This window comes from Talaromyces stipitatus, genomic scaffold, assembly GCF_000003125.1.
Source record: "Talaromyces stipitatus ATCC 10500 scf_1105507295555 genomic scaffold, whole genome shotgun sequence".
NCBI lineage: Eukaryota > Fungi > Ascomycota > Eurotiomycetes > Eurotiales > Trichocomaceae > Talaromyces > Talaromyces stipitatus.
Genome location: NW_002990116.1, coordinates 3,881,206 through 3,904,623, shown reverse-complemented (window position 1 = coordinate 3,904,623; position 23,418 = coordinate 3,881,206). Strand labels below are relative to the sequence as shown.

Genomic DNA, 23,418 nt, shown 5'->3' with positions numbered 1-23,418 from the left:
CTATGTTGACATTAAGCACCGTCAGCTGTCATGTATGTGGATCGCGTAGATATGTATGTAAATGTATGTACATGCAAGACATTTGGACTATCGGCACAAAGTTTCCCCGAGTCCGAGACCGCTTGACATCATATCAACATTGTTTCAGCCTACTACGTAGTAGAAAGTTCCCCCTTCTCTCAATTATCCTCCACGCTGATGGGATCAATCGTCGTTGAGATTAAGATCACGCATCAGAAAATATCTGGAACAGACTCAGTAATCCGACTTGCTGGTGGATCCAGCAATGTCCCAGTTCGAACCCAATGCCATTCTGAGGGGAGCTCAGCTCACAATCGTCGGCAGTGAGTGAAATTCATATCTTCTCGGTGGCAACGCTCTAATGGGTGCGGCTTCATTTATAGCACTTCGAATCCTGCGCAATCCCGAATTATTCAAGCATGACCACTTTCGCCAGGCTGCCCTGGCCGTCGTGGTTGGGGTGGTGATCCACCTCATCCTACAAATACCGGTAAGAAGAGATCTCGACGGCTCGTACGATCTGCATATTGATCAACCATATCCTCTAGATCATTCTCATAAAATTAGCGATCCAGATAGCTTCCGTCGTCATCGATCTCGACTATGTGACTTGGGATGATAAGCTTATTGAAGGACTGAATTTTATATCCAACTCCGTGCTTCAAGTTCCTTTCTTGCTGATGACCCTTATGCGATACATTACGCCAACTTTGGACGATATGTGCGAACCCCCTATGAAAAATATACCCTCGCACAGTTGACTAACCTGGTCTGTAATAGATTCCTCCTATCCCTCGAATGGGTTGATGCCACATACGTCGAGAAACACAAAAAGGACGATCCCCGAGATATCAGGGCCATGTACTATCCGAACCTCGTTAGGTATCCGACAAAGAAGTCTCGCGACTCATCGAAATTACAGAAACCAATCAACAGCGGACTCATGGCGTTTGTCGATCGATATGCTCGTAGAGTAGCCATGTGGCTGGCTATCTATATTTTTTCTTTGAGCTCGGTGGTTGGACCCTTGGTCATGCCTGCCGCTAGTTTTTATAGCGTTAGGAAGTCCTTGGGCACAGCCCCGGCAGCCGTTATATTTGCATCAGGACTGATACTGCCAAAACGGTACATCGTTTTCTTTTTACATAGTTATTTCGCCTCGCGAAGCTTGATGCGCGAGCTGGTAAGTTCTTCCTCGCTTAGAAAAAGCAAATTGAGCTTTACACTAACGTGATCAACCTCAGCTTGAACCATATTTCTCTCGCATTTCCTTTGATAAGGACCAAAAACGAAGATGGTTCCGTGACCGCGAGGGTGTTCTCTTTGGCTTTGCATTTGCTTTTACCATCATACTCAAGACACCGTTCATCGGCGTGCTCATGTACGGAATTGCGCAAGCATCCACTGCATATCTTATTACGAAGATAACCGATCCTCCGCCACCCCCTGAACGCAGTGAAGGGTTTGCCGAGAAGCAAGTCACTTGGGAAAATAAGCATGACTTTTTGCAACTTTCCATTGATGCTTTGGACAAAATCAATGTAAATGCAGTCGATAAAAGTCGAGGTAAGAGTTCGGGTGTGGATGTGTCTCCGAGCCCTGGGAAGGTTTACTCATGATGGCGTTTCCTTCCTTATATAAATTTTGTCCTTATATTATTAAACCGACACATCCAGATCAGTAGTAGCTCATACTTAAGTGGCCATAAATATTTTTTGGATATTGGTATGTAGGAACTTTTATTCTAGACGTACTTCTGGCAATATACAACTCTAGCTACGAAAAGAACTTACGAGCTGCTTCTTTCTGCTTCTTGTCAGCCTCCGCAATAATCTTTTTCACCCGGGTAATTTCATTGCTAATAGCAGCGTCACCAGGAGCAAGCTTCAAAGCCTCCTCAAGATCCTTGATAGCATCATCCTCCTCCTTCAAGCCAACTTCAGCAACGGCCCGACGATAGTAAGCCTTTGCGCGATCCGCATCCTTTGCATTGGCAGCGTCGGCTGTGTCTAATGCGTAACCAGCCCATGTCTTTCCATCCGGGAAATGTTGCAGCTTATTTGCGAGTAGAGCTGAGTTGGAATGTAGTGTGAATCGAAGGACTTTCATTTGCGCATCGAGCTCTTTCGGGTCTTTCTCGTCGACTTCGGGTACCTCGTTTAGATATCGGAGAGCCTTTTGGTACTTGCTTAATCCGACCCAAGTCTTGCCACTCTTGAACGCGATGTTACCGAGTTCTTTGAGCTTTGAAGCAATTTCAAAGGCCGTTTGCGCATTCAGTTCACCCTCGTGGTCAGCAGGGTAGTCCTCGTATGGATCGCCGGTGGCATCCACAACCTTCTTATCGGCATTATCGTAATCTTCACCCTTTAACTCTCCGCAGTCAGCGATGATAACATCCCTAAGCGGCTTGTCGGCTTGCGTGGGCATGTTTTCGATCTTTCGAACGAGACTCTTTCCGTTGATCACCTGTCCAAAGACAACATGTTTACTGTCCAAGTGCGGGGTCTCGACTGTCGTGATGAAGAACTGGCTGCCGTTGGTGGCAGGGCCAGAGTTGGCCATGGAAAGAAGAAAGGGTCGGTCATGCTTGAGTTCAAAATTCTCGTCTTCGAATTTCTCGCCGTAGATGGATTCACCGCCGGTACCGTTGAAGGCCGTAAAGTCACCTCCCTGGATCATGAAGTTCTTGATGACACGGTGGAAGATTGAGCCTGTGACTGAGTTAGAGACCAATTCTCACATAACTCGCAAAATCAAGGACTCTGTAGCTATACCCTTGAAACTAAGAGGTTTTCCTTGCTTTCCAACGCCCTTTTCGCCAGTGCAGAGAGCACGGAAGTTTTCCGCAGTTTTTGGGACCACTGTTATACAATGCGCCTGGATTAGCTTTTGTCGGTTGCATTGACTGCGATGTTATTTACCATCATTGAACTAGGAGCATTAAATGTTAGCATGATTGAGCTCGACCTGTCGGGGACCGTGGTCAACATACCAGTTCTAGTGCAATACGGCCCTCTTTTCTTCCATCGATTTCAATATCAAGGTAGACGCGAGATCGACCTATAAATTGAGACTTAGCAACCCTTACAAGGCCTAATAATTTCTTCCTCGGTCGAAAGAAAGCGTAGTTTCGTACGTACCCTTGTCAGCCATTTTCGCAAGAGAATCAGATGTGAGAGTTAAAAAGCGGGGAAGAATCGAAGCTTGGAGCTAGCTGAACAGCAGGTTTGAGGTACCTCACAGGTGAAGATTAGAGAAGAGAGTTAAACAGATCCAAACTAATTGAATATTGTAAAGGCGAGGCAGGCGTAATTGAAGGATCAAGTGCTGAAAGGAACATGCCACAATCGGCGACAAAGCGATGAGCAGCTTCACGAAGCTTCCATTTTCTTGGGGTGCCTTGGTGCCTAAGGCTGCAACTTATGACATCTCGTAAAATTTTAGCGCATCCGTTTGTCAAATTCGACTACAATTTTTGCATACCCCATCAACATCTCATTATCATATTAACTTGGTTGATACCTACGTAATCAGTAAAAATTCCTTACTCGAATGTTAGCTCAGACACAGATCCTTGACTCTGTCGGAATCAGATACTTTTTATTTGTTCTTTGCGATGAAACTGATCGCCATGCTCAGTTATTTCTTCTCCTGCCCCGAGACGAAGGGTAGAAGTCTCGAGCAGATTGACCAATTATCTGGTGATCAACTTGTTCCTCATCGATCATGTCGATAGCTATGACAAACTGTGTTGAATATATATATCACACTAATAAGCCGAACAAATGATTCCTAAGCCTCCATATTTTCATGCCAAGTTAAGCTCCTCCCTTCCTGGTGCATGGTTGCTTCTACGCCCTCCGGATCCTCCATAGCATCAATGAGCACTTGGTGTAATGGAAGATGCGTGCTTCATATGCTAAAGCGTAGAAATGAACAATAAAAAGGGGTTATCAGGTCTCGTTTGGGAAGTTCCCGTTATAACCCTAATGTGTTCAAGAATCCAGATGCTTTCATGCCTGAGGCTGCATTCCAGCCTTAATTAACCTCACTGAAAAGGGAATAGCGTGACAGTATTAGCAACCCCCGTTATTAGTCAACTTCAGCGGGCCGAGTGGCTTTCGTCCACGTAAACACTGCCTCAACACCGCGTTATAAGGGTCACGTTGGCTCTGGCCTTCTCATACACAGATATACTGGAAATCAAGTATATCGCGATGGCAGAACCATCAGAGAAAAAGCATCGAAATGCCATCCTCAATTCGCAGAAAGCTGCTCTTCGAGCTCAGTACCAGCTAGATCCTAAAATGGGTTACAAAGCACTTGCACAATGGTTTGAAGAGAAATACCACCAGAAGATCAATATGTCGACAATATCTCGCACTCTTTCGTCCAGATATTTATTCCTGGATGAGATGCAGGGTCAGACGGTTAGTGGCAAGCGGATTCGTCCAGAGAATTGGCCTGAACTCGAGTCGGCGCTTTCCGAATGGATTCGGCGTGCAAAGAATCAAGATTTGGCTCTTTCACATGAAATTATTCGTCAAAAAGCGAAACAGTTTTGGCCAACCATCTATCCGGGGAAACCCATACCGCAGTTTAGTAATGGCTGGCTAGAGCGGTTTCAGTCACGTCAAGAGATTAAGATCAAGAAACAGCATGGCGATACTGGTGATAGTGCTGAGGATGCGACACTTCAGATGGTTAGGATTCGTCAGCTATTGAGGACCTTTACCCCTCGAGACATTTTCAGCTGTGATGAGACAGGGTTGTTCTGGAAGATGATCCCCGAAAGGAATCTGTCAACACGGGTGGTACCCGGTCGCCAAAATGAACAAGCTCGAATAAGTGTATTGTTTTGTTGCAACTCTGATGGGACGGAACGTCTCCCTCCACTATTTATCGGTACCCATGAACGACCTGCAGCCTTCGCCAAAGCTAATATCAATATTGAGAATCTTTGTTGTTTGTGGCGGAGTAACGGACAAGCTTGGATGACAAGCGATATTTTCAAAGAATGGCTTCTGTGGTTTGATAGCAAGATGGAAGGACGAAAAGTTGTCCTTCTGTTGGATAAATTCTCAGCTCATCAAATTGCAGCTCAAAAAGTCTCTACGAAGCTGCAGAATACTCTTATTCTGTGGCTTCCGGCCTGCCCGGAAATGCCGTGTCCCCTAGTAGAGAACATCATTGATGTTTGGAAGATCCATTGGAAAAGGGAATGGCTTCGGTACATGAACTTGGAGTTTGGGCGTGATTCTGACCCCACAGTGACCATGACGATATTGATGGCAGTTCGTTGGGCCATAACCGCCTGGAATGTCGACCTCGACCCTCAAACCGTCGTGCATTACTTCAGGAAAGCGCTCGAAGTAGGGGTAGTCGAAGAAATCAATCACTCACATCTAATCAACAACATCGCAGCCGGCCTCGAAAATCTACGGCTAGCACATCGACTTAATGACATTATGGACGTTAACGAATATCTAAACTGTCCCGACGAGAAGGTCAACGATGGAATCATAGATATTGACTCTATCGTCTTGAGTCAATTCTTAAGAAGCGGAGATATTGATGAGGAGGATGACGGACCTGAGGTATCGATTCCACTCATTTCAACATCAGACGCACTACAGAGTTTGTATACTCTTCGTCTTTATGAAGAGCAGCAGGATGTTGGAGATCGAGAATTGATTATGCATTTGATGCGGTTTGAGAGGATTTTGCAGGCTCGTCTTGAGCGACAGTATCAGGGCAACCTTTATTAGCTTGTGTCATTAAGAATTTTCCACCTCTCTTTCGAACGCGATTTCATTACTTACTCATTCAATTAAGATAGGTCGGAGGTAGCCATGACAATCCGTGATAACCCGGAGACAGAAAGAGTCTCGACAGCAGTATTAACAATAATAATGGTACTAATACATACACAATATAGCCAGCATCTATGAAGCCTCAGGCAGTCATTCCAAAACATGGTATCCTTTCAGACCGACGCCGACACCTAGATATCTATATGGGCACATGAAATCATAAGTCATGAAACACCGATTATTCACTCTAAAAGAGAAGCAGGCAGCTCGAATTCCACGTACTTCCGCCCATCCGGACCCGTTTGTGTTTTCACAGTTTCCCCTTGGTCCTTACTGCTTTCGGACTTAGGAACATCCGTAGTAATCTCAATAGTTACCTAAACAATGATTAGTAAATGCTCCGTTTGAGAAAACGGGAAGAGTCGCATTGGAAGGAGAACAGAGATTGTCCTACCGCTGCATCTTCACTGCGGTATTCAACACCCACCGGTCCATCATTTTTAAGTTCAACTTCCATCATGGCTTGAAAGACCCCGTTCTTTACTCGCTCGGTTTTGTACAGGTCACTGACCTTCTGGACGAATCGATCGTAGAGGCGACGCGCCGTTTCGACGTCAGCGGCGTTGTGGAAGTCGGGTTTGTTCTTTTTTATGTGTCCGTATAACGTGAATTGTGATACTGATTTGACAGTCAGGTCGGACCAGCGAATACTACTCTGGATGGAATGTACTAACCACAAAGAACTTCGCCCTCAATATCCTGGACATTTCGTTTCCACTGAGAAGATTAGATACAAGCCAATGCGCCGCGTCGACAAAACTCACAGCGGCCTTGGGATTTGTCTCATCCGGCCATAGCTTGGCCTTCAGCACTCTCGATGCCATAATGTCAACATCTTTTTCAGTGTCCTCTCTTCCAACCCCTGCAAACACTAGGATTCCTTGTCCGATGGATGAGATCAACTGGTTATCGACGGTGACGGAGGCCGACTTGACGCGCTGTAAGACGGCTAACCTTTTTAGCACAAAGGCTAGCATCAAAATAGGCAATAAAAAGTACCTTTCATTGTAGAACTATCCGATATTAGATCAGAAGCCTTAAAACAGAGTCCCCGTTAGCTCGAATTGAGACGCAAGTGGCGATTGCGGCGTTGAGAATAAAGTGAGGGGCATACCAAATCGAAACGGCAAAGAAAGCCTTCAACATTCACAATGGTACGAAGCAAACCATGGTCAGTTTCCACCAGCAATAGTTTCAACAAGTAAACCAGTAAATGGTCTGCGCAGTAAAAAGTCCAAAATCTGGAGAGATCCTTGCGTTGGGGAAAGACTCGATTTGTCGCGGAGAAGGCGGGCAGGACGGCAGAATCAATCCCATTGGCCCGTGCTCACCCACTTGTTCCTGCCAACGAATGAACGAGTCTTTCCAGACCTCATCTCAGCATCCAAAAGGCACAACCACGTCTGTTTGCGCCATCGCACAGTGAATTCCTAGGCGATACAATTACTACCTTAGCTTTATCCAAATTCTTACAGCGACCGGAGAACGTATTTTGAGTCCGACCTTCCCGCCATCAAAGTATCCACTTTCTCTCACGTGTCGGTAACCTGGCTTTACACCAAGCCTTCCACAATTGAATGCCGCAATCATGACATCGCGCAAGACACAACAAGAAATTGAAAAGACCTTCAAGAAGGTCGCCGAAGGTATGGCGACATTCGAAGGCATATACGAGAAGATCAAAGTCGCAAACAACACGACGCAACGGGACAGACTGGAGGAGAACCTAAAACGCGAAATCAAGAAACTACAAAGATTTCGTGATCAGATCAAGACCTGGGCTGCCGGTAATGAAGTCAAGGATAAGACCCCTCTGCTAGAACAGAGGAGAGCCATTGAAACAGTGCGCTATTCCGTGAACAACACAACCATCAGACCAGAACAAGGAGACTGACAACAAAGCAGTGCATGGAACAGTTCAAGGCCGTCGAAAAGGATTTGAAGACAAAGGCATACTCCAAAGAAGGTTTATCAGCTGCTTCTCGACTCGACCCCAAAGAAAAGGAGAAGGCCGACACATGCGACTTCTTATCAAATATGGTGGACGAGCTACAGCAAAGAATTGAAGCTATGGAGGCCGAAGAAGAAGTTCTACAGGCGTCGCTAAAGAAAGGCAAGAAAGATGTCACCAAGGCAAACCGATTAGCAGACATAGCACGAGTAACGGAACGACATAAATGGCATGTGAACAAACTGGAACTCCTACTGCGATCGTTGCAGAATGGCGGCGTTGAGACATCACAAGTTATCGACCTGAAAGACAGTATAAAATACTATGTCGAAGATGGGCACAACATAGACTACTCTGGAGAGGATGAGACGCTCTACGATGACTTGAACCTCGGCGATGACGAAACGCCGTTCGGTATCGGCCATGACAACGACCGGGTTTCGTCCCAAGATACACAATCAATACCAGACGAGGAACCGGAGGCGCGAGCCAAGCCCAAGACGGAGTCAGTATCAGGAAGAAGACCATCAGCGCAACTGAAATCGCCACTACCGGTACTGGCAACTCTCCATCCTACAACGACCCCAGCATCGACGTCAAGTCCAATGAAACCTGCCCCTCCCCCTACTCGGTTACCAGGCGAAACATTAAAATACGCGTCTGCTGCGGCAGCAGCCGCGGCGAGCGATCGAAGTGGTGTCGGTATCGCACCATTACCTCCCCCACCTGGTTCTAGTCCTGCATCATCATCGGCTTTCCCCGTTTCAAAAGCCGGGTCAACATATTCTCCAGGTGTGACCTCAGCACAGCTGGCATCTCGCATAATTTCAACACCGGAGCCTACTGAAAAGCCATCCCGCATTCACTCTCCAGCACCTACACAAGCAACGAGTGCTAAACCTGTGTCGGCAACACCCGATCTACCAACACAATCAGTAGAAAAGCAAGAAACAGCTCCCACTAAATCAACCTCTCAATTACCCAATGGTAATGCTGCAAACAGGGAAGAAACGACATCAGCAGCAACAACGACGAGTTCTCAGGACGACTCTATCTATCATCTCCCTCCAGGCTTACAGGACTTGATTCAATCCTTTGAAGTGACGAAATCTCGGGGTGAAGCAAATATGTCCTCAGCATCCGTGCAAAGACTCCTTGCAGCATCACTCAACTCTTGTCCGGAACCTGGAGATGCGGAGAAACCGCGTCACTACAAACCGCAAAATCCATACAACACACCGCTTTATTATCCACAGGAGCCTCTTCCAATTTTCGATGATCATCGATTATACGACACGGGACGCATCGATACGGATACTTTGTTCTACATCTTCTATTATCAGCAGGGAACATATCAACAATACCTGGCCGCGAAATCGTTAAAGAACCAGAGCTGGCGATTCCACAAACTTTATCAGACCTGGTTTCAGCGACATGAAGAACCCAAAATGATAACGGAAGAGTTTGAACAAGGGACCTACAGATTTTTCGATTACGAGAGCACTTGGTAAGTCTATTTTTTGTGCGGTTCATTACTTGGTCTTCGTTCAGCCTATGAACATCTCTAACACCTGTCGTATAGGATGAACCGACGAAAAGCGGATTTCAAATTTATCTATAAGTTCCTAGAGGACGATCTATGATTTTGATCTCGACGGTGACTTTTAGAGTTCATGTGTGCGTTTCTGAACTGGAGGTCATTTGATAAACTCAATGGGTTGCCCTTCTCCCACTTCTTTCCAAGATTTCTGTTTCGTTGTTTCTTTCCTTATAAAAATTAACTTCAGGTCAATTAAGGGGGAGCATTATGGGAAAAAGGGCATCGGCTGGCGTCGGAATTATGTTACTGTATAACCAAACCCTTTTTCTTTTGCGAATGATTCTATCACTGACAGGTTTTGTCTGGCTGGAGGACATTTTTCTGTTCTTCGTTGTCGAGGTAGCGTAACCTAGATTCAAAACCGATACGCTTGACTAACGTAGGTCGTAATAAGTTACATTGTCTTAAGCCAAGTACGAACATCTGTTGATCATTTTGTTTCTGTTGTCCAGTAATACTGGACGAGTCAAGGTATTTAAACCGCCAGATTGCATAAATATTCAGTCGAGCATCCATAGTAAGATCGATTGAAATGAGACTACTTACGTGTCTGTTCTCCCGAGTTTTGATTTCATAGATCGCTGAAGCAAACTGATTAGGTTTAGCGTCCTGCGCAGTAGGTCATGTGATCGGAGGTCTGAGAAACTGAGATAAATTTCGGGGAACCATCTCAAAAATCCCGATAAGAATGATCGAACGCAGAGACATTAACCCTCGTACCTTTCATGCAATAGGGATTTTCATTTTAACAGTTCAGTCAATCATTTCTTTGGGGCTTGCTGTGTCTCGTTGTGGTTATTCTTTCCATAACTCCGTACTGATCAACCATTTCCGATCCTTCAGAGAGGTCAATGCCTTGTTTCGTCCATGAATTTTTACGTTCTTTCATGCGCTGGGTCCTTACAGAGATAATAATCCATCCAAAACTCACGAGCGTCGCTATAACCAGGCATATAACTCCGCAATAAAGCCTTCCACTCCCCATCCTCCTCACTGTCGGAAACCGAGGTGCAAACATACTCCCACCATACTGGAAAGTATCCCGCCCTTTCCCAATCAATAATACCGGTAAGGGACCGTTTTCTACCATGGGGATACTCGGAGTCTTTCCGCAGAAACAGGAAATTAGAATAAATTGGATGGCCACCGAGTGCTTGCATGTTATCGGACTGGAGTTTACTGGGTTGCAGCAGATATTCAGCAGTTTGGCTTGCTATATGCTCTTACTTGTCTGTAGAAAGCTGATGCCAAACTCGGCTGAGCGGCTCGCCGGGTGTATACACTTCATCAAGATCAATGTATGTCCCTCTTCCTCCCATGATTCGATGACGGTGGGTACGGGAATAGATGTCTCTTGCTGCACAAACTGCAGTTGGGTACTTCGAAAGCGGGGAGACGAGGACCTCGATCTTTGAGGATGAGATTGGAGCCTAATGACCATGAACCTCGGTCACTCGCCGCATAGAACAGTTTCACGTGGCTTTGGTATGACAATTCTCTTAACGTTGAACGGTCCAGCTACATGCTGCGCAAGGATTTGAGGCCATGTTCGCGGTAGTTGATAATGCTGTTCAGGTTTGCAGTTGAATCGACCGCGGATTTATATCTAGGCTAGTCACACCGCTTCTATAGGTATTCAGTCCTGGCGGCTTTGTGGATATAACTAATAATAGCTTGGGATATATATGCGGGGGTGATTGGTTGCCAGTATTCATTACTGAGGTAGGTCAAATTTGGCTTCTTTGCAATATTTCGGGGTGGAGTTTAGTATTAGGGCTCTTTCTTTTCGCCTTATGCCTAATTTCCATAACTACCAAGGTATCAAAAACTATACTTACGATACGGTACGTCGATCCGAGTAAACATGCTATAAGGCCTACCTACATAGATTTGTGACACTAGCCCGTACCTAGGTAAGACTACCTGCGCAGCCTATGTATGCAAGCCTCATGTCGTCGTGCAAGGCTGAGAGCATTTGCAACTCTTATTCTCCGAAGATCCTCTTACCACCGTCATATATTGTCTTCATCCTTTTGTCCAGGTTGCAAACGCTTAGGCAAATATGGGTTTGATTGATTCCATCGTTTCAGCCACTCTGGTATCTGCATACCTCGGTGCTGGCTCTGCTGTAAATGTAAACGATCTTGCTCCGTCACTCACAGCGGCAGGAACCACTGTTACTTCCAAGTCTTCCTATGTGCCACCTCTCTTCCATGGAGAGATAATTCAGTTGACCGACCAAGCTCTTGCAGATGCAGCTATCCAGATTCACAATGCTACTATCTCGGATCTTTTCTCATTCGGAACGCATGCCAACAACACCTCGGAATCCCCAGGCCATTTACATAGCTGCAAAGTGCTACCAGGAGACCCATCCTGGCCGTCTGATGATGTCTGGGAAACTTCCAGCTCCTTACTGGGAAACAGACTAATCCGTGTAGTGCCATTGGCCGCTTCCTGTTACCCAGATTGGCCCAACTATAATCTTGAAAGTTGTGCCACTGTCGTTGGACAATGGTTAAATTCGAGTCTCCAGTAAGTTTCTTTAAATGGCATTCATGAGATTGTATGAAATAGTATCGCTGATATTTTTGTAGCACTGGTGACCCTACTTCAATAATGTATCCTCTATACGAAGGACGTTCTTGCATGGCATCGGGCTTTAACTACACAGGTACATGCCTTCAAGGTGCTTATCCTTCATTCGTCGTGAATGCTTCCACGGTTGCACAAATACAACTCGCGGTAAACTTCGCTCGTAATTCCAACATTCGCTTGGTGGTGAAAAATACCGACCATGACTTTATCGGTAAAGGCTCTGGAAAGGGTGCACTTTCGATATGGACTCATTGGTTGAAGGACAAGGCGTACTATCCGAGCTTTACTGCTGCCAATGGTTATCAAGGACCAGCAATCAAATTTGGGGCTGGTATACAGGTCTTCGAAGCATATGAATTTGCGAAAGGATTCGGTGTGACCGTTATCGGAGGCGAGGCTATTACCGTTGGTTTGGCAGGGGGATACACTGCTGGTGGTGGCCGTTCGCCCCTGAGCAGTCTATATGGAATGGCAGCGGACCAGGTCCTGGCTTTGGAAGGTTCGTCTGCCCTATTCGCTTTTATTGACGAGTTGAGGGACAAATTAAATGCTCACTTCAGTTGTCCTTGCTGACGGTAGCTTTGTTACGGCCACTGCAAAGGAAAACCCTGACATCTACTGGATACTACGAGGGGGTGGTGGCAGCACAATTGGGGTCGTCGTGTCTTTGACTACAAGAGTTTATGCTCAATTGCAGACCACTACAGCCACTTTCAACTTTACTGTAGCAAACACTCCTAGTGTTGACGCATTCTGGTCCGCAGTGCAATCCTATATTGACAACATTGAACGCTTCGTAGACGCTGGCACATTCGGCTATTATGATGTCGTCGCATCAGCAATTGAATTTGGGACGGATTACACGGGTGATAGAGACTACTATTTTCGCATGCAGTCATTTGTTGCTCCTAATATGACGATACCGAGACTCAGGAGCTGCTGGATCCCTGGTTCAGAGCTCTCGATGAGCTAAATGTGTCTTATACTCCGTGGTTCAATCATGCTGATAATTTGTCTGTCCAACGTGTCTATCTCTCCTCATGCCTGGTCTCACCTATCCTTTCACAGCCTACTACGTTCGCTCGGACTAACTCGTCTTACCCTTAGTCACGACGCATTGATGTTCGCCTTTCCTCAGGAATACGTAGGCACAGATGTAAGCAAGATTGCCTCGCGTCTTATCCCTCGGGATGCATGGCGCAGTGCACTCGCACATATTCTCGTCAGCATAGAATGGAGCGTCACATCCAGCTGCGAAGTGATCCACGCCTCTTCATTGTACGTCATTCATTGGATGGATCTTTTGCGCGACATTGCTCCAGACTCGGGGGCATATATGAGTGAGGCCGACATTCTAGAGCCACATCTTCAGGACGCATTTTATAGCATTAATTATGCTCGATTTTATGAATTGAAGCAACACTACGATCCTACTGGGCTTTTCTTTGCCTTAACTGCCGTCGGGGCCGAGGACTGGGAGGTCCAGGTTACTGATCCCTTGCCCTACTCGTGGAATAACAGTGGAAGACTATATCCTCGTCAACACTAAGCATACTACTACGGAAGGAAGAAGTGCCTAAGTCCAATTCAGGCCATGGTGATACTCTTTACGGAAATGTTTGGCGACAAGGACGAAAAACAAATAATATAGAAATCAGACCCACGGAATATTCGCTTCGACGAGTCTAATCACTTCAATATCTCGGATTAAGACTAGTAACTGAGTCTTAGAGACTGGTTCTTTATAGGCTCTATATAAATATCGGAACCAGATTTATTTTCCTTATAGCAAAGAATGAAGTGAAGTACATCGAAATCAGCGTGCGAATTCACAATAATGGAAGTCAGAAATAAAGCATTGCTATTCTCGATTCCATCAAGACTACTGCCGGAAAGCCGTAAAACCCTCCAGTGACCTAAGTTATGTCCTCAGGCAGGCATTGAGCAAGCGACCACTTCAATTGAGCCGTATAGAGTGAGTCAATTATCAGGATTCATGGATCGCATAAGACATTCTCCGATTCATTCTTCAAGCCGACATGTCATGATACAGTAACGCTCCAAAAAAGGAAGCCGTTATTGCCTTACTGGGTTGGAATGATAATCTTTCTAAAGGTGGTGGCGAAGCTTCTTTAAGAGAAGAAATCGAGTTTTCTTAGAATCAGCCATGCAGAATTAACACAGCCTAAGATCTAGCTAGTTTCGCACTTCATTTAGCGATGAAAAGATACGTTATTGGTCCTTCAACTATCCTATTTAGGAGATTGGTGCCAGATCAGATTGAGTGTCATTACAGCCTTTTTATGATACTACATAATAAAAATATATTACCACGTTGTGGATCTCAGACTGTCAGTTGTAGTTACTGGTTCAACAGATCGCTTTGATACTGAGTGTTGACTCCCGAAGATGGCAATGTTTTACGGATTCGGAGACTCAAAAAACCCGATTCCAGATGATGATGCACAACGACGTTGCATATCCAGTATGGTTAAAAAGTGATCATCCTGTCAGTCGATGCTGAAAATCAGTTTGAATATCTCATATCAAATTTATGGATCAATTTGAATTCAAACCCTATCCTACAGGGATCGCCTTACGCATTGTCATCTACATCGCCCTGGCGATTTAGGTACTTTGTCAATGTACCGGGTTATCCACTATCTTGAGCCTTTATATTGCTTATGTGTGTGATGACCAGCGTCTACATGTCGTTATAATGGGGCAGCGATATCAATCTCTAGCCTCAAGAGTCGAAGTTGAAGAGTAGCCATACCATACAAAGAAATATGTAGGAAAGGAAGCAAAGTATAGAAGCTCCGACTTCTCCTCAGAAAGTCCGCAGAAAACAGAATAGCCCATTTGATATATCTCCTCCTTCGACGTCTGTTTCTCAACGAACACGGCAAACCGCAGCAGGGCCACCCTCTCCTTCTTAACGCTCACCTCGGCGGTGCTAGCTAGTCCATACAAAAGAGTACGTGTCGGGCACATGTCGAAACATATAATCACTTGCTAATGTCAAATTACAGTTGGAAAACGCTCTTGGCGTCTAGTATTGAATCAAAGCCGACTAGGAGATGCGTACAATGTTTACTCTCAAATTATGTCGGACAATGTCAATAGCGGCTCCTATAATAGCAATTGCCAATACAACGTGGACGATATCATCTCTTCCGGAGCCGTACTTATTGCTTCTTTGATGCCTACCGTGACTGGTTAGATATCAGCACAGGATTGTGCGATTCTGTGGCGTCCTAATTTGAGAATACTTTCACCAGCAAGGGAGTTACAGTGTGGTTTCGGTTTGCTCATGGAATGAACTACTATGCGGATTCTGGCACGTATCCTGGTGGAATTAAGCCGAAAACTTCCCGTATCCCTTTTCGTACCATTCACCCTTGAGTTCTAAGTAGATATGAATTAATGAATTTTAACATCGCGGAAAACTTTGACCAATTCATGACTGTCTGGAAAAACATGTACAACACCATCTCCGATAACGACGAGAATTTACATGTACTAGTCCTCAAATGTCGACACATCCTCGGAACCCGTTGCTCCTGGTGGCCTGGTAAAGCATACGTCGATATCGTGGGCATGGATTACTACTAAAATGCCGACGAGGGACTTCCTCACTTTGAAACAGCCTACGGATCCTGTTAAAATACATATGCCACTGTATACGAACTGCCATTTGCCATTGCCGAGACCGGTACGCAATTATCAAGTGGAGGATCAGCCAGCACGGCGCAAAAGAAGCAGTGGATGAAGGCCATTATTAACCCTCTTCAAGGACTCGGTAATTATTCCAAGTATTATATGAGTTGCACATGGTTTGAATATGGACCTCCGGCGAACAGTATTAACTATTATGTCGTCTACGACCAAGGTAGCAAGGTTGTCGATGAGACAATTGCTAATACTGAGATTGGATCTGCTTAGTGAGATATCCTTCACTTGTTACCGATCTAGATCTTGGGGTGAATTGAAAGGGACGGAATATGCGATTTCGCAAGACGAGGAAAGGGTTATAACACTGATGGAATGGTATACGCATGAGGGCATTTTTATATAGATATGGATAATCATTATGATATTCAACTTCTCATTCTTCCAGTAGGCAGTAATCGAACTGTTTATTATCATCATCACTTCTCAATTCCAAAATCAGAGATGCAAGTTCCCGAATTACCTACTTAGGGAAGTATGCAGCACTTTAGGGCTTCTTCGTAGCCGTACGAAAACCACAACTTAGAGTCATGGACCACCAGTTCTTTGTCTAGGGTATATGTACACTTCTGTGGACCATATTTTATTCTGGTTGATGCAAAGAATATTTACATGGATATGGCGAACAGGCCCCGAACGTCAGAGAGTCCCGAGGTCTATGGCAGGCTGAGGAAATATGCCAGCATGCGAGGAAAGTTTGGTGTACCAAGGCCTGTTACTGGGTCCCATCCTTGGGATGCTTGAAAGCCCTGAGAACCACAGTTGGGGTCTGAAGTATAAATTAGTATTCGAACTAAAGTTGATGCATATAGAAGGACATGGACTTACTGGAGCCGTTGGTGATATCATTTAAGACGAAGGGATCTAGATTTCATCAGCGATCTACTTTTCCAAGGTTGAGACGAGAAACAATATTACTTACTTGCATACAATGCCGGATTGATGAATCCAATCGGGCCTTTTCCAACAGCACTACGTGCCTCGTTGAGGAGCGTCACCACGGCTCCGAAGATAGGGGATGCCAGAGAGGTACCGAAGAAAGTCCCCGCTGTTTGATTCACATATGTGAGCAAGAAGGCACCATTTGCAGAAACATCCGGATATCCACGACCAATGCGATTGTAGACACCGCCCTTTTCACCAATGTTGGTAGCATCCGCATTGATCTCATAATAGGGTAAACTCTGATATGGAAGATCTTTCTTGAGATACTCCTCGATCGCAAGCGCCTGGAAAGGAGCTGGTTTGAAATAGTTGGAGAAACCACCGCCGGTCGCAAAGAAGTCGTAAGGAGGAGAAGTTGGGCCAGCGCCGGTGGCAATGTTGAAGGCGGTCAGATTGACTTGCATGGCTGATTCGGCGTCGTGGACAGTATCGTTGGGGTATAATCTTGTTGCACCAACTGCGGTTATATAAGGACATCCGGCTGGATAGTCAGGGTTGTAAATGGTTCCGTTCATAGTACCGCTGCTGAGACAACCTTCGGCATCCCCGTTACTACCGGGGAAGCTGGCTACACCGTAGTCACCACTGGCGACAAGGATGGTATGGCCCTGCAGGCCGAGCTTCAGGATCTCATTGCACTGACGCTCCACATACGCTTTGGGTAGATATACTTCTGCCTCGCCATAAGAAATAGAGACGACTCGGGTTAGGTTGTATGTGCCGCATTGCTTTTGACCTTTGTAACCGTCTGTAGCAGGATCTGGGTAAGACGCGTCAACTCCTGGGCTGTCCCCAGTGATACCAAAAGCCGAGTAATCGCAATAGCTGCCGTCTACACTGTCAAGGAAAGTGTTGAGGAAACCATTGACCCCAGTCTCACCGGAAGAATTCGGAAGGTCGTCAACTTGATAAACGGTGACTGTTTGGGGGTAAATCAAGGAAATGGCGAGGTCGAGATCAATATCAGATTCTCCACCATTTCGGGTATCATTTGGCGCAACTGGTGCAGTGCCCCCATCAACGGAAATGACATTCGGTTTTGTGCCAGCTGGAACATTAGTCGCAAAGTGCTGGAAGAAAAGTGAGATATCTTCCTGGGAGAATGCATCATAGGTTTCGAACAGCCCCATAGCATTTTCCGGTTGGCTAAAGATTGGATTTGGGATATCGTAAAGAGCCTTGATGCAGGTAGGAGTGATGTTGACGCCGCAGTTCTGGAGCTCAGGAGGTAATCCCCAAGCTGCTGGAGGAAGTGACCAGCCGGGATAATGCGGCGGCCGTGTATGCGGCATACGAGGGTGACTTGGATGAAATGAGTCCGCTCCGGCAACGCTGCGCTTTTGAGGCAACTGTTTCTTCTTCATGGGGGCAGACAGCTTCACTCCAGGTTTGATGTAGTCCACATGGCTGGAGACATGAGCAGGGAGATAGTATTCTTCACATCCGATTCGGACATCTCCATTATGGCTCTCAATCTCGTAGAAGTGAGTTCCCAGCAGGGTCTCTGCATGTTTTGCGGGCATATCAATTGCTAGCCATCCTTTATTTTCATAATGAATGATCTCGCTATGGTCAACAAGACCGGTGCCAAAGAGCCAGTTCTTAACAGTGTCAAGGGTTTCTTCGGCTGGAGCGAAGAGTGCATGGACTTCCTCTTTGGTGAGATGCTTTCCGTAGTTCTCAGAGGAAGGGTGAGAGACCTCCATGAGTCTGTTATAGCCAGTATGCAGATTGCTCTGACGCAAACCAATGCGAACGGGGATTATAGCATCGCCGTCAATGCGCTGTTTGATTTCTGGCAACGGGATGTCTCTCTTTTCGTGGAGTACAGGGCTCAATGAGGCAGCCAAAGCCCCTGAGAACACGGAAGTGTGTACGAGAAGATACTGCCACAGCATGACGTCTCTTGTAGGTGCAATATCCCAGTAGGGCCCAGGTAAGAGTGGTTATCCAGACTCCAACAGCAGCTAAAGAGCGTCAAGCTACTTCAAGCTCCCACGCTTTAGGAGAGAGCAGGGAACAGGAAATACGACAAGGGTACATTAAGCGATTTAAATACTTTCCGGCATATACCGTATTATTAGGTGCTTGATAAGGAGCATGGTCAAGACTAACTAATCAGAGATGTTTGTACGACTCCTTCCTATACGGCTCTAGTACAATGAAACCCTAATAAACGCCATCGACTAGTTCGTCTGTTAGAAGGATAGTCTGTTGGATTAGCACGGAATTGATGCACTAAATCCTGCAGAAGCAAATAATTAGAAAACTCCGTAGACACACGAGCGAAGGCTTAATCCAAGCAAGGGTACCACAATTCTTGGTTGCAAGGATGATTGTGACCAGGGTATAACGATTGCATGATTTTCAGCTAAGACACAATATTCAATAGTGCATAGTTTGGAAAACCGTTTCTACGAGACAAGATAAGCTCATTGATCAGTCGCTTAATTAAATGAAGCTTTTTAGTGCAATCTACTAAAACGCCATACCTCCGCGGTCATCACTCTCTTGTTCTTGTACGTAAATTGGTTGAAGTCAAATAAATATAGCCAGCCCACTTGAGCAGTCATAAATTAACAGTTATGTTATTCCCTCAATCAAACGCACATTGGCCTATATTAGAGCGCCTTATCAAACAATTCAATCTGATTTATGCTGACTGATTGTCCTAAATACACCGAAAGACACAAAACTACAAACGAGAACCCGGATTCTACCGCGATAAAAACCGCAATAATTCTAGATATATCTACTAGCCACGACAAAAGTGTAGTTACTTGTGTGCCTGTCTTGCTTTCGCCATCGCCGTATCATGCTCCTCCAATACCGCTCCCAAAGACTCCTTCAAAGTCATACGCTCCAACCAGTCCTTCGCATGAGGAAAAGCGTTCACATCATACCCATCATCAGCGAAATTGGCCTGTGCGATTCTCTGCCAGGAGATGAACGCGAGGTCGGCATATGAGAGCTTGTTACCCACCAACCAAGGACCGTCGCCGATGTTGTCCTTGTGGGCTTCTTTCTGCTGGCTTAACCATTTATCAAGCACACCAGTGACGCGCTTGATTTCGTTGACGTATCGTTCCACGGCAGAGGGGAGTTTCTCATGATGGAAATTCTTGAACCAGTACGCCTGGCCGTAGTATGGACCTTGCCCTGTGACCTGCAAATAGAGAAAGGAGCGTGCGAGTTGAGCTTCTGCACCTCTCGGTGCAAAACTTAGCTTGCGAGGTTCTTTGCTGTCGTATTGCTCAATGAGATACTCAATAATAGCTCCGCTTTCCCAGACTGTTAAGCCAGTGTTGGGGTCGTGGATGGATGGGAGGCGGCCATTGGGGTTGATGGCTTCGTACTCGGGTTGTTTCAGTTGATCGAAAGGGATGAGGATGCTTTCAAAGGGTACTTCGAGTGCGGTCAATATCAGTGCTGTTTTTAGGGGATTGGGACCGAGGATTCCTCCGTAGAGCTTGATGGGTTTGATGGTAGTCGACATGTTGCAATTAACCAATTGAACTCAACCTAATAGAGGAAAGATAGTGATTCGTAGCTAAGTTGTCCGCACTACATAGGAATATCTGTAAATTATCTACTCCCGTCCGTTGGTCTTATAAGATTCGCCGAAGTGTAGCTATCCATATATCGATAGTATCAACCCAATTGACGGCTGAGATTGCTTTCTAAAAGCTGATTAATCGAATCTCTGAGTGTCATTATGTGATTTGTCAAGAAACCGGTGCAATTAATAATGCATTCTTGAAACAAGACAATGCTATGTCTCCTGGGCAGCTCTCTCGGTCGTTCGGTAGTTCGGCCGTATTCGGCCGTTCAGGGGAGCAAGATCAGGTATGGATTATAAATGATTATAAAAAGCATATTTTAGAAAGAGGATATAGGAAAGAACTTACTATCAGATATTGTTCCTGAAGGAGGTTGGCTAGCCCTCGTCTGTACAGCAGGACAAAAACATGTCGAGTATCTCGTAAATCAGCCTAGGAACTGACAGAACCCTAAACACACTCCGGTTTCATGAATAACTCTTAGATAGGATGCTGAAATTGACTGTTCGAAGACGAAGCGCAGTAAGTATACCGAGTTTGATCATAATATGTATCGAACGTACCTAGGGAAAAGCCCTAATTCTCCGTCGGGCCTAGGTAGCTAGTCCGGTATATGGAATGCCTTGAACGTCAACCAATTGACCAACAATTAAAGCCGACTCACATCCTCTGACGCAGTGCTGCGGTATTTCCAGCATTTCCTTTGTTTCATTCATCCGTAACCTTATTGATCGACCTTTCTCGAAGAAATGCTATCGATCACCGCCGCCAACCGCACTGTAGTCATAGCATAGTTAGCTAGGCATTGTTTCAATTGATAGAGTAATCAGTACATTTCCTATATTGGCATATCCTCAACGTAATCCGTCCAGAGAAACAGGCCGACACGAGGGCAAATTGAAAATCGGTCGTACGTACTCCTTTAGTGACAGTCTTTTCAGACAAACTTTCCTAATCTGATCTCCGATGCGCAACTTCGGCAAGCGAGCTCTTGTACATACAGTTTAGTTGGGATTGGAGATTGATAACAACTGGTAAAGGGAGAAGAATTACTTATATCCGAAAATCATAATTGCTGATTAGTGAACGATCATAGCCGTCCGGGCGAATATACCTAGGTATCTAACCTCCGGAGGATCTACTATCGATTCGTGACATCTGGGGCATAAACCTAGGTAAATACATACTTACATACCTGGGTACGTGCCCCAAGTATTCTGCGAGTGTCACCTGCCACTTAGAATAAAAACGTAGCAGCAACCAAAGAGACATACACAAGAGGTCTGTACAAACTATACTTGAAATACATATCCGTGGTTACAGTATGCAAAAGGGCTGGAAGTTACCTAGTTATATCTACCATTCACATAAACCTCGTCAAATCCGTAGCCAGACTTAGGATCTTCTGTAAAATCTTCATTCAAAACATGTCCCTTTTGTCATGCTATGATTATATTTGTATTCATGGTATATCATTCTTCATCGATACCATAACCTAACCAAACGCCGTGCTTCGACAAAAAACCCAGGGCAATGCATGAAATAAACCCAAAATCAACTAATCAATCCGCGGAGGACTATTAGAATGTCGATCCGATGGACTTGAGCTTTGTCTAAAACAAATGTCAGTCATACATAAACCCCAATAACAGAGCCAAAAAAAAAAGGACGTACGATCTCCGTCTCACACCCTCCTTCCTAAACCCATCAATAATCCTCAAAATCTCCTTCCTTCCCGCCGTCGCATCAACCCTCATTCCAGCCAGACTCATACTAACCTTTTGATGCGAATTTGCCCTCAGGATCCTATCAAGTAAAAGATATCTCATATTCAGACACACAAACACGCCACAATCACTACTATTCTCCTGCTGGGGCGCATCTTCCAAATGAACAAATCGTATAAGTTGGTTGACTAACGCGCCTAATTTCGCGGTTATTGCGCCTGCTTCCATTCTGTTACCCGGTGGTAAGGAATCGTAATGGAACGCAACGCGGTCTACGATTGAGACGACGAGTAAAGACCAGTGTGTCCCGCCCTCTGCTTCGGTTACGTTGCGGCAGTCGTTTATGGGAAGGAAGACGTGGGTTGCTTTTGAGAAGTCCGGGAGGGCGTCGCGGAGGGTTCGTGGGTCGGGGGTTTGCAGGAGCATGAATGACATGCTTGGACGGAGGAGGATGATGTTTGCATGTGTGAGTTTGGATAGGTATTCGTGTTCGAGGTATCTCCTTTTTTCAGTCGATGCGAAAGGAATAGGGATGGGGAACATACTCTTCCCAGAATGATATTACCTATCCCCGTTAGTTTGGGTCTAATAGAGTCAGAAATATACTCACGTTATCCGTTAACCAGTCATTTTTCAAGGTTTGAATATCCTCCCGCATTACTATTCGCGTCAGACCGATTTGATTGTCATGGACGACACACTCACATCTCACATCATGATCTATCAATCAGTTAGTCCCATACCGCCTAGGGAAGTCCGATGAACACTCACAGCTCAAATACGCATCATCAGGTTGAGGATGCAACTATCACCACCCATAATCAGCAACCTGCATGAACGTGTAAATAAAGCACATACACTATCAGACCACCGCCCCATAACCCTCTTCTGAAGTTTTCCAAAGCCACTTTGGCGCATCCCGTACGGTATCTTTATGGTAGGCGTATGTATGTACGTAGGTGGTGTATATCCGTACTCGTCGCGCAAAAAGATACACCTTCCCTTCCCCCGAAAGATATATCCAAGGACACCGATCTGTCTCAATAATGACATGAATTAGCAACATAATTTCCAACTCAAACAACTGGGAGTACTTGCCTCCTTCGAAAGTCAAAAATCTCAAAATCCCTTGCTATCCGACTCAGGCAATGTATCTTCCAATAATCAGATCACACGGTATGTACCGTATGCAGGGAAAATAACTGCGTTGAGCACTATCCAGCTCAAAGTAAAATGTTGAATGCACAGAATAAATACTTGCCTACAGGAAAAAGCACAATATGCAATAGAGAAAGAGTGAGTAACAAAGAGAGTCAGATGTTAATCAGTGGCTCTTGACTCGTTCGTTCCTTACGGCTCCGACGTCACTGTGGCTGTACCTCAGTTGCGGGGCATTGGTAATATGTGG

At 45.5% G+C, this 23,418-nt stretch overlaps 10 protein-coding genes across 13 annotated transcripts, besides 1 other annotated feature; 5 read left to right on the top strand and 5 right to left on the bottom strand.

The window, feature by feature from the left end:
• The first annotated feature begins 192 nt into the window (after positions 1 to 192).
• TSTA_125330 (transmembrane protein UsgS) lies at positions 193 to 2,736 on the top strand. The gene is made up of 5 exons (XM_002482766.1): positions 193 to 344; positions 405 to 511; positions 570 to 742; positions 802 to 1,204; positions 1,266 to 2,736. The coding sequence occupies exons 1-5, from the start codon at positions 287 to 289 to the stop codon at positions 1,638 to 1,640; spliced, it is 1,116 nt and encodes a 371-aa protein (XP_002482811.1). The 5' UTR covers positions 193 to 286; the 3' UTR covers positions 1,641 to 2,736.
• On the bottom strand, positions 1,354 to 3,369 carry TSTA_125320 (peptidyl-prolyl cis-trans isomerase Cpr7, putative). The gene is made up of 5 exons (XM_002482765.1): positions 3,165 to 3,369; positions 3,017 to 3,084; positions 2,946 to 2,955; positions 2,799 to 2,885; positions 1,354 to 2,735 (listed from the first exon to the last, which is right to left on the bottom strand). Exons 1-5 carry the CDS (start codon positions 3,175 to 3,177, stop codon positions 1,798 to 1,800), a joined length of 1,116 nt encoding a protein of 371 aa, XP_002482810.1. The 5' UTR covers positions 3,178 to 3,369; the 3' UTR covers positions 1,354 to 1,797.
• Positions 3,370 to 4,241: 872 nt separating this feature from the next.
• TSTA_125310 (transposon, putative) lies at positions 4,242 to 5,792 on the top strand (the record flags this gene model as incomplete). Its single annotated transcript, XM_002482764.1, has 2 exons — positions 4,242 to 4,390; positions 4,421 to 5,792. 2 exons carry the CDS (start codon positions 4,242 to 4,244, stop codon positions 5,790 to 5,792), a joined length of 1,521 nt encoding a protein of 506 aa, XP_002482809.1.
• Positions 4,407 to 5,246: a mobile genetic element.
• Positions 5,605 to 7,133, bottom strand: TSTA_125300 (aminoacyl-tRNA hydrolase, putative). 3 transcript variants are annotated; one of them, XM_002482761.1, is made up of 6 exons: positions 7,012 to 7,133; positions 6,897 to 6,933; positions 6,662 to 6,846; positions 6,572 to 6,614; positions 6,292 to 6,515; positions 5,605 to 6,214 (listed from the first exon to the last, which is right to left on the bottom strand). In XM_002482761.1, the coding sequence occupies exons 2-6, from the start codon at positions 6,901 to 6,903 to the stop codon at positions 6,080 to 6,082; spliced, it is 594 nt and encodes a 197-aa protein (XP_002482806.1). In that variant the 5' UTR covers positions 6,904 to 6,933; positions 7,012 to 7,133; the 3' UTR covers positions 5,605 to 6,079. The 3 variants fall into 3 exon arrangements, with proteins under 3 accessions (XP_002482806.1, XP_002482807.1, XP_002482808.1); XM_002482762.1 differs by having other exon boundaries at positions 6,325 to 6,515; XM_002482763.1 differs by having other exon boundaries at positions 5,605 to 6,515.
• Positions 7,134 to 7,485: 352 nt separating this feature from the next.
• Positions 7,486 to 9,879, top strand: TSTA_125290 (CCR4-NOT transcription complex, subunit 3; the record flags this gene model as incomplete). The annotated part of the gene is made up of 3 exons (XM_002482760.1): positions 7,486 to 7,740; positions 7,803 to 9,355; positions 9,431 to 9,879. 3 exons carry the CDS (start codon positions 7,486 to 7,488, stop codon positions 9,489 to 9,491), a joined length of 1,869 nt encoding a protein of 622 aa, XP_002482805.1. The 3' UTR covers positions 9,492 to 9,879.
• Positions 9,880 to 11,510: 1,631 nt separating this feature from the next.
• TSTA_125280 (uncharacterized protein) lies at positions 11,511 to 13,019 on the top strand (the record flags this gene model as incomplete). The annotated part of the gene is made up of 3 exons (XM_002482759.1): positions 11,511 to 11,983; positions 12,046 to 12,545; positions 12,607 to 13,019. 3 exons carry the CDS (start codon positions 11,511 to 11,513, stop codon positions 13,017 to 13,019), a joined length of 1,386 nt encoding a protein of 461 aa, XP_002482804.1.
• Positions 13,020 to 13,086: 67 nt separating this feature from the next.
• TSTA_125270 (uncharacterized protein) lies at positions 13,087 to 13,595 on the top strand (the record flags this gene model as incomplete). Its single annotated transcript, XM_002482758.1, has 2 exons — positions 13,087 to 13,122; positions 13,185 to 13,595. 2 exons carry the CDS (start codon positions 13,087 to 13,089, stop codon positions 13,593 to 13,595), a joined length of 447 nt encoding a protein of 148 aa, XP_002482803.1.
• Positions 13,596 to 16,343: 2,748 nt separating this feature from the next.
• TSTA_125260 (protease S8 tripeptidyl peptidase I, putative) lies at positions 16,344 to 18,621 on the bottom strand (the record flags this gene model as incomplete). Its single annotated transcript, XM_002482757.1, has 3 exons — positions 16,344 to 16,547; positions 16,607 to 16,642; positions 16,701 to 18,621. 3 exons carry the CDS (start codon positions 18,619 to 18,621, stop codon positions 16,435 to 16,437), a joined length of 2,070 nt encoding a protein of 689 aa, XP_002482802.1. The 3' UTR covers positions 16,344 to 16,434.
• An 878-nt stretch (positions 18,622 to 19,499) lies between these two features.
• Positions 19,500 to 20,219, bottom strand: TSTA_125250 (glutathione S-transferase Ure2-like, putative; the record flags this gene model as incomplete). Its single annotated transcript, XM_002482756.1, has 1 exon — positions 19,500 to 20,219. One exon carries the CDS (start codon positions 20,217 to 20,219, stop codon positions 19,500 to 19,502), a length of 720 nt encoding a protein of 239 aa, XP_002482801.1.
• Positions 20,220 to 21,552: 1,333 nt separating this feature from the next.
• Positions 21,553 to 23,308, bottom strand: TSTA_125240 (Ulp1 protease family protein). Of its 2 annotated transcripts, XM_002482754.1 has the most exons (8): positions 23,109 to 23,308; positions 22,869 to 23,045; positions 22,782 to 22,815; positions 22,716 to 22,730; positions 22,621 to 22,670; positions 22,556 to 22,575; positions 21,958 to 22,509; positions 21,553 to 21,896 (listed from the first exon to the last, which is right to left on the bottom strand). In XM_002482754.1, the coding sequence occupies exons 2-8, from the start codon at positions 22,926 to 22,928 to the stop codon at positions 21,842 to 21,844; spliced, it is 786 nt and encodes a 261-aa protein (XP_002482799.1). In that variant the 5' UTR covers positions 22,929 to 23,045; positions 23,109 to 23,308; the 3' UTR covers positions 21,553 to 21,841. The 2 variants fall into 2 exon arrangements, with proteins under 2 accessions (XP_002482799.1, XP_002482800.1); XM_002482755.1 differs by lacking the exons at positions 22,716 to 22,730; positions 22,782 to 22,815; positions 22,869 to 23,045; positions 23,109 to 23,308 and having other exon boundaries at positions 21,958 to 22,575; positions 22,621 to 22,710.
• Between the last annotated feature and the right edge of the window lie 110 nt (positions 23,309 to 23,418).

Excerpts from the sequence above, each read along its gene's own strand:
- TSTA_125300 (XM_002482761.1), bottom strand. Across the intron at positions 6,516-6,571 it reads TGAGGGCGAAGTTCTTTGTG|TATCACAATTCACGTTATAC; the intron begins GTTAGTACATTC and ends CTGTCAAATCAG. Across the intron at positions 6,215-6,291 it reads ACCGCAGTGAAGATGCAGCG|GTAACTATTGAGATTACTAC; the intron begins GTAGGACAATCT and ends ATCATTGTTTAG.
- TSTA_125240 (XM_002482754.1), bottom strand. The coding sequence starts at position 22,928 with ATGCGCCAAAGTGGCTTTGGAAAACTTCAGAAGAGGGTTATGGGGCGG. Across the intron at positions 22,816-22,868 it reads TGGGGCGGTGGTCTGATAGT|TTGCATCCTCAACCTGATGA; the intron begins GTATGTGCTTTA and ends GGGTGGTGATAG. Across the intron at positions 22,510-22,555 it reads GTAATATCATTCTGGGAAGA|ATACCTCGAACACGAATACC; the intron begins GTATGTTCCCCA and ends TGAAAAAAGGAG.
- TSTA_125320 (XM_002482765.1), bottom strand. Across the intron at positions 2,736-2,798 it reads AAAACCTCTTAGTTTCAAGG|GCTCAATCTTCCACCGTGTC; the intron begins GTATAGCTACAG and ends ACTCAGTCACAG.
- TSTA_125330 (XM_002482766.1), top strand. The coding sequence starts at position 287 with ATGTCCCAGTTCGAACCCAATGCCATTCTGAGGGGAGCTCAGCTCACA. Across the intron at positions 345-404 it reads TCAGCTCACAATCGTCGGCA|CACTTCGAATCCTGCGCAAT; the intron begins GTGAGTGAAATT and ends CTTCATTTATAG. Across the intron at positions 512-569 it reads ACCTCATCCTACAAATACCG|ATCATTCTCATAAAATTAGC; the intron begins GTAAGAAGAGAT and ends CATATCCTCTAG.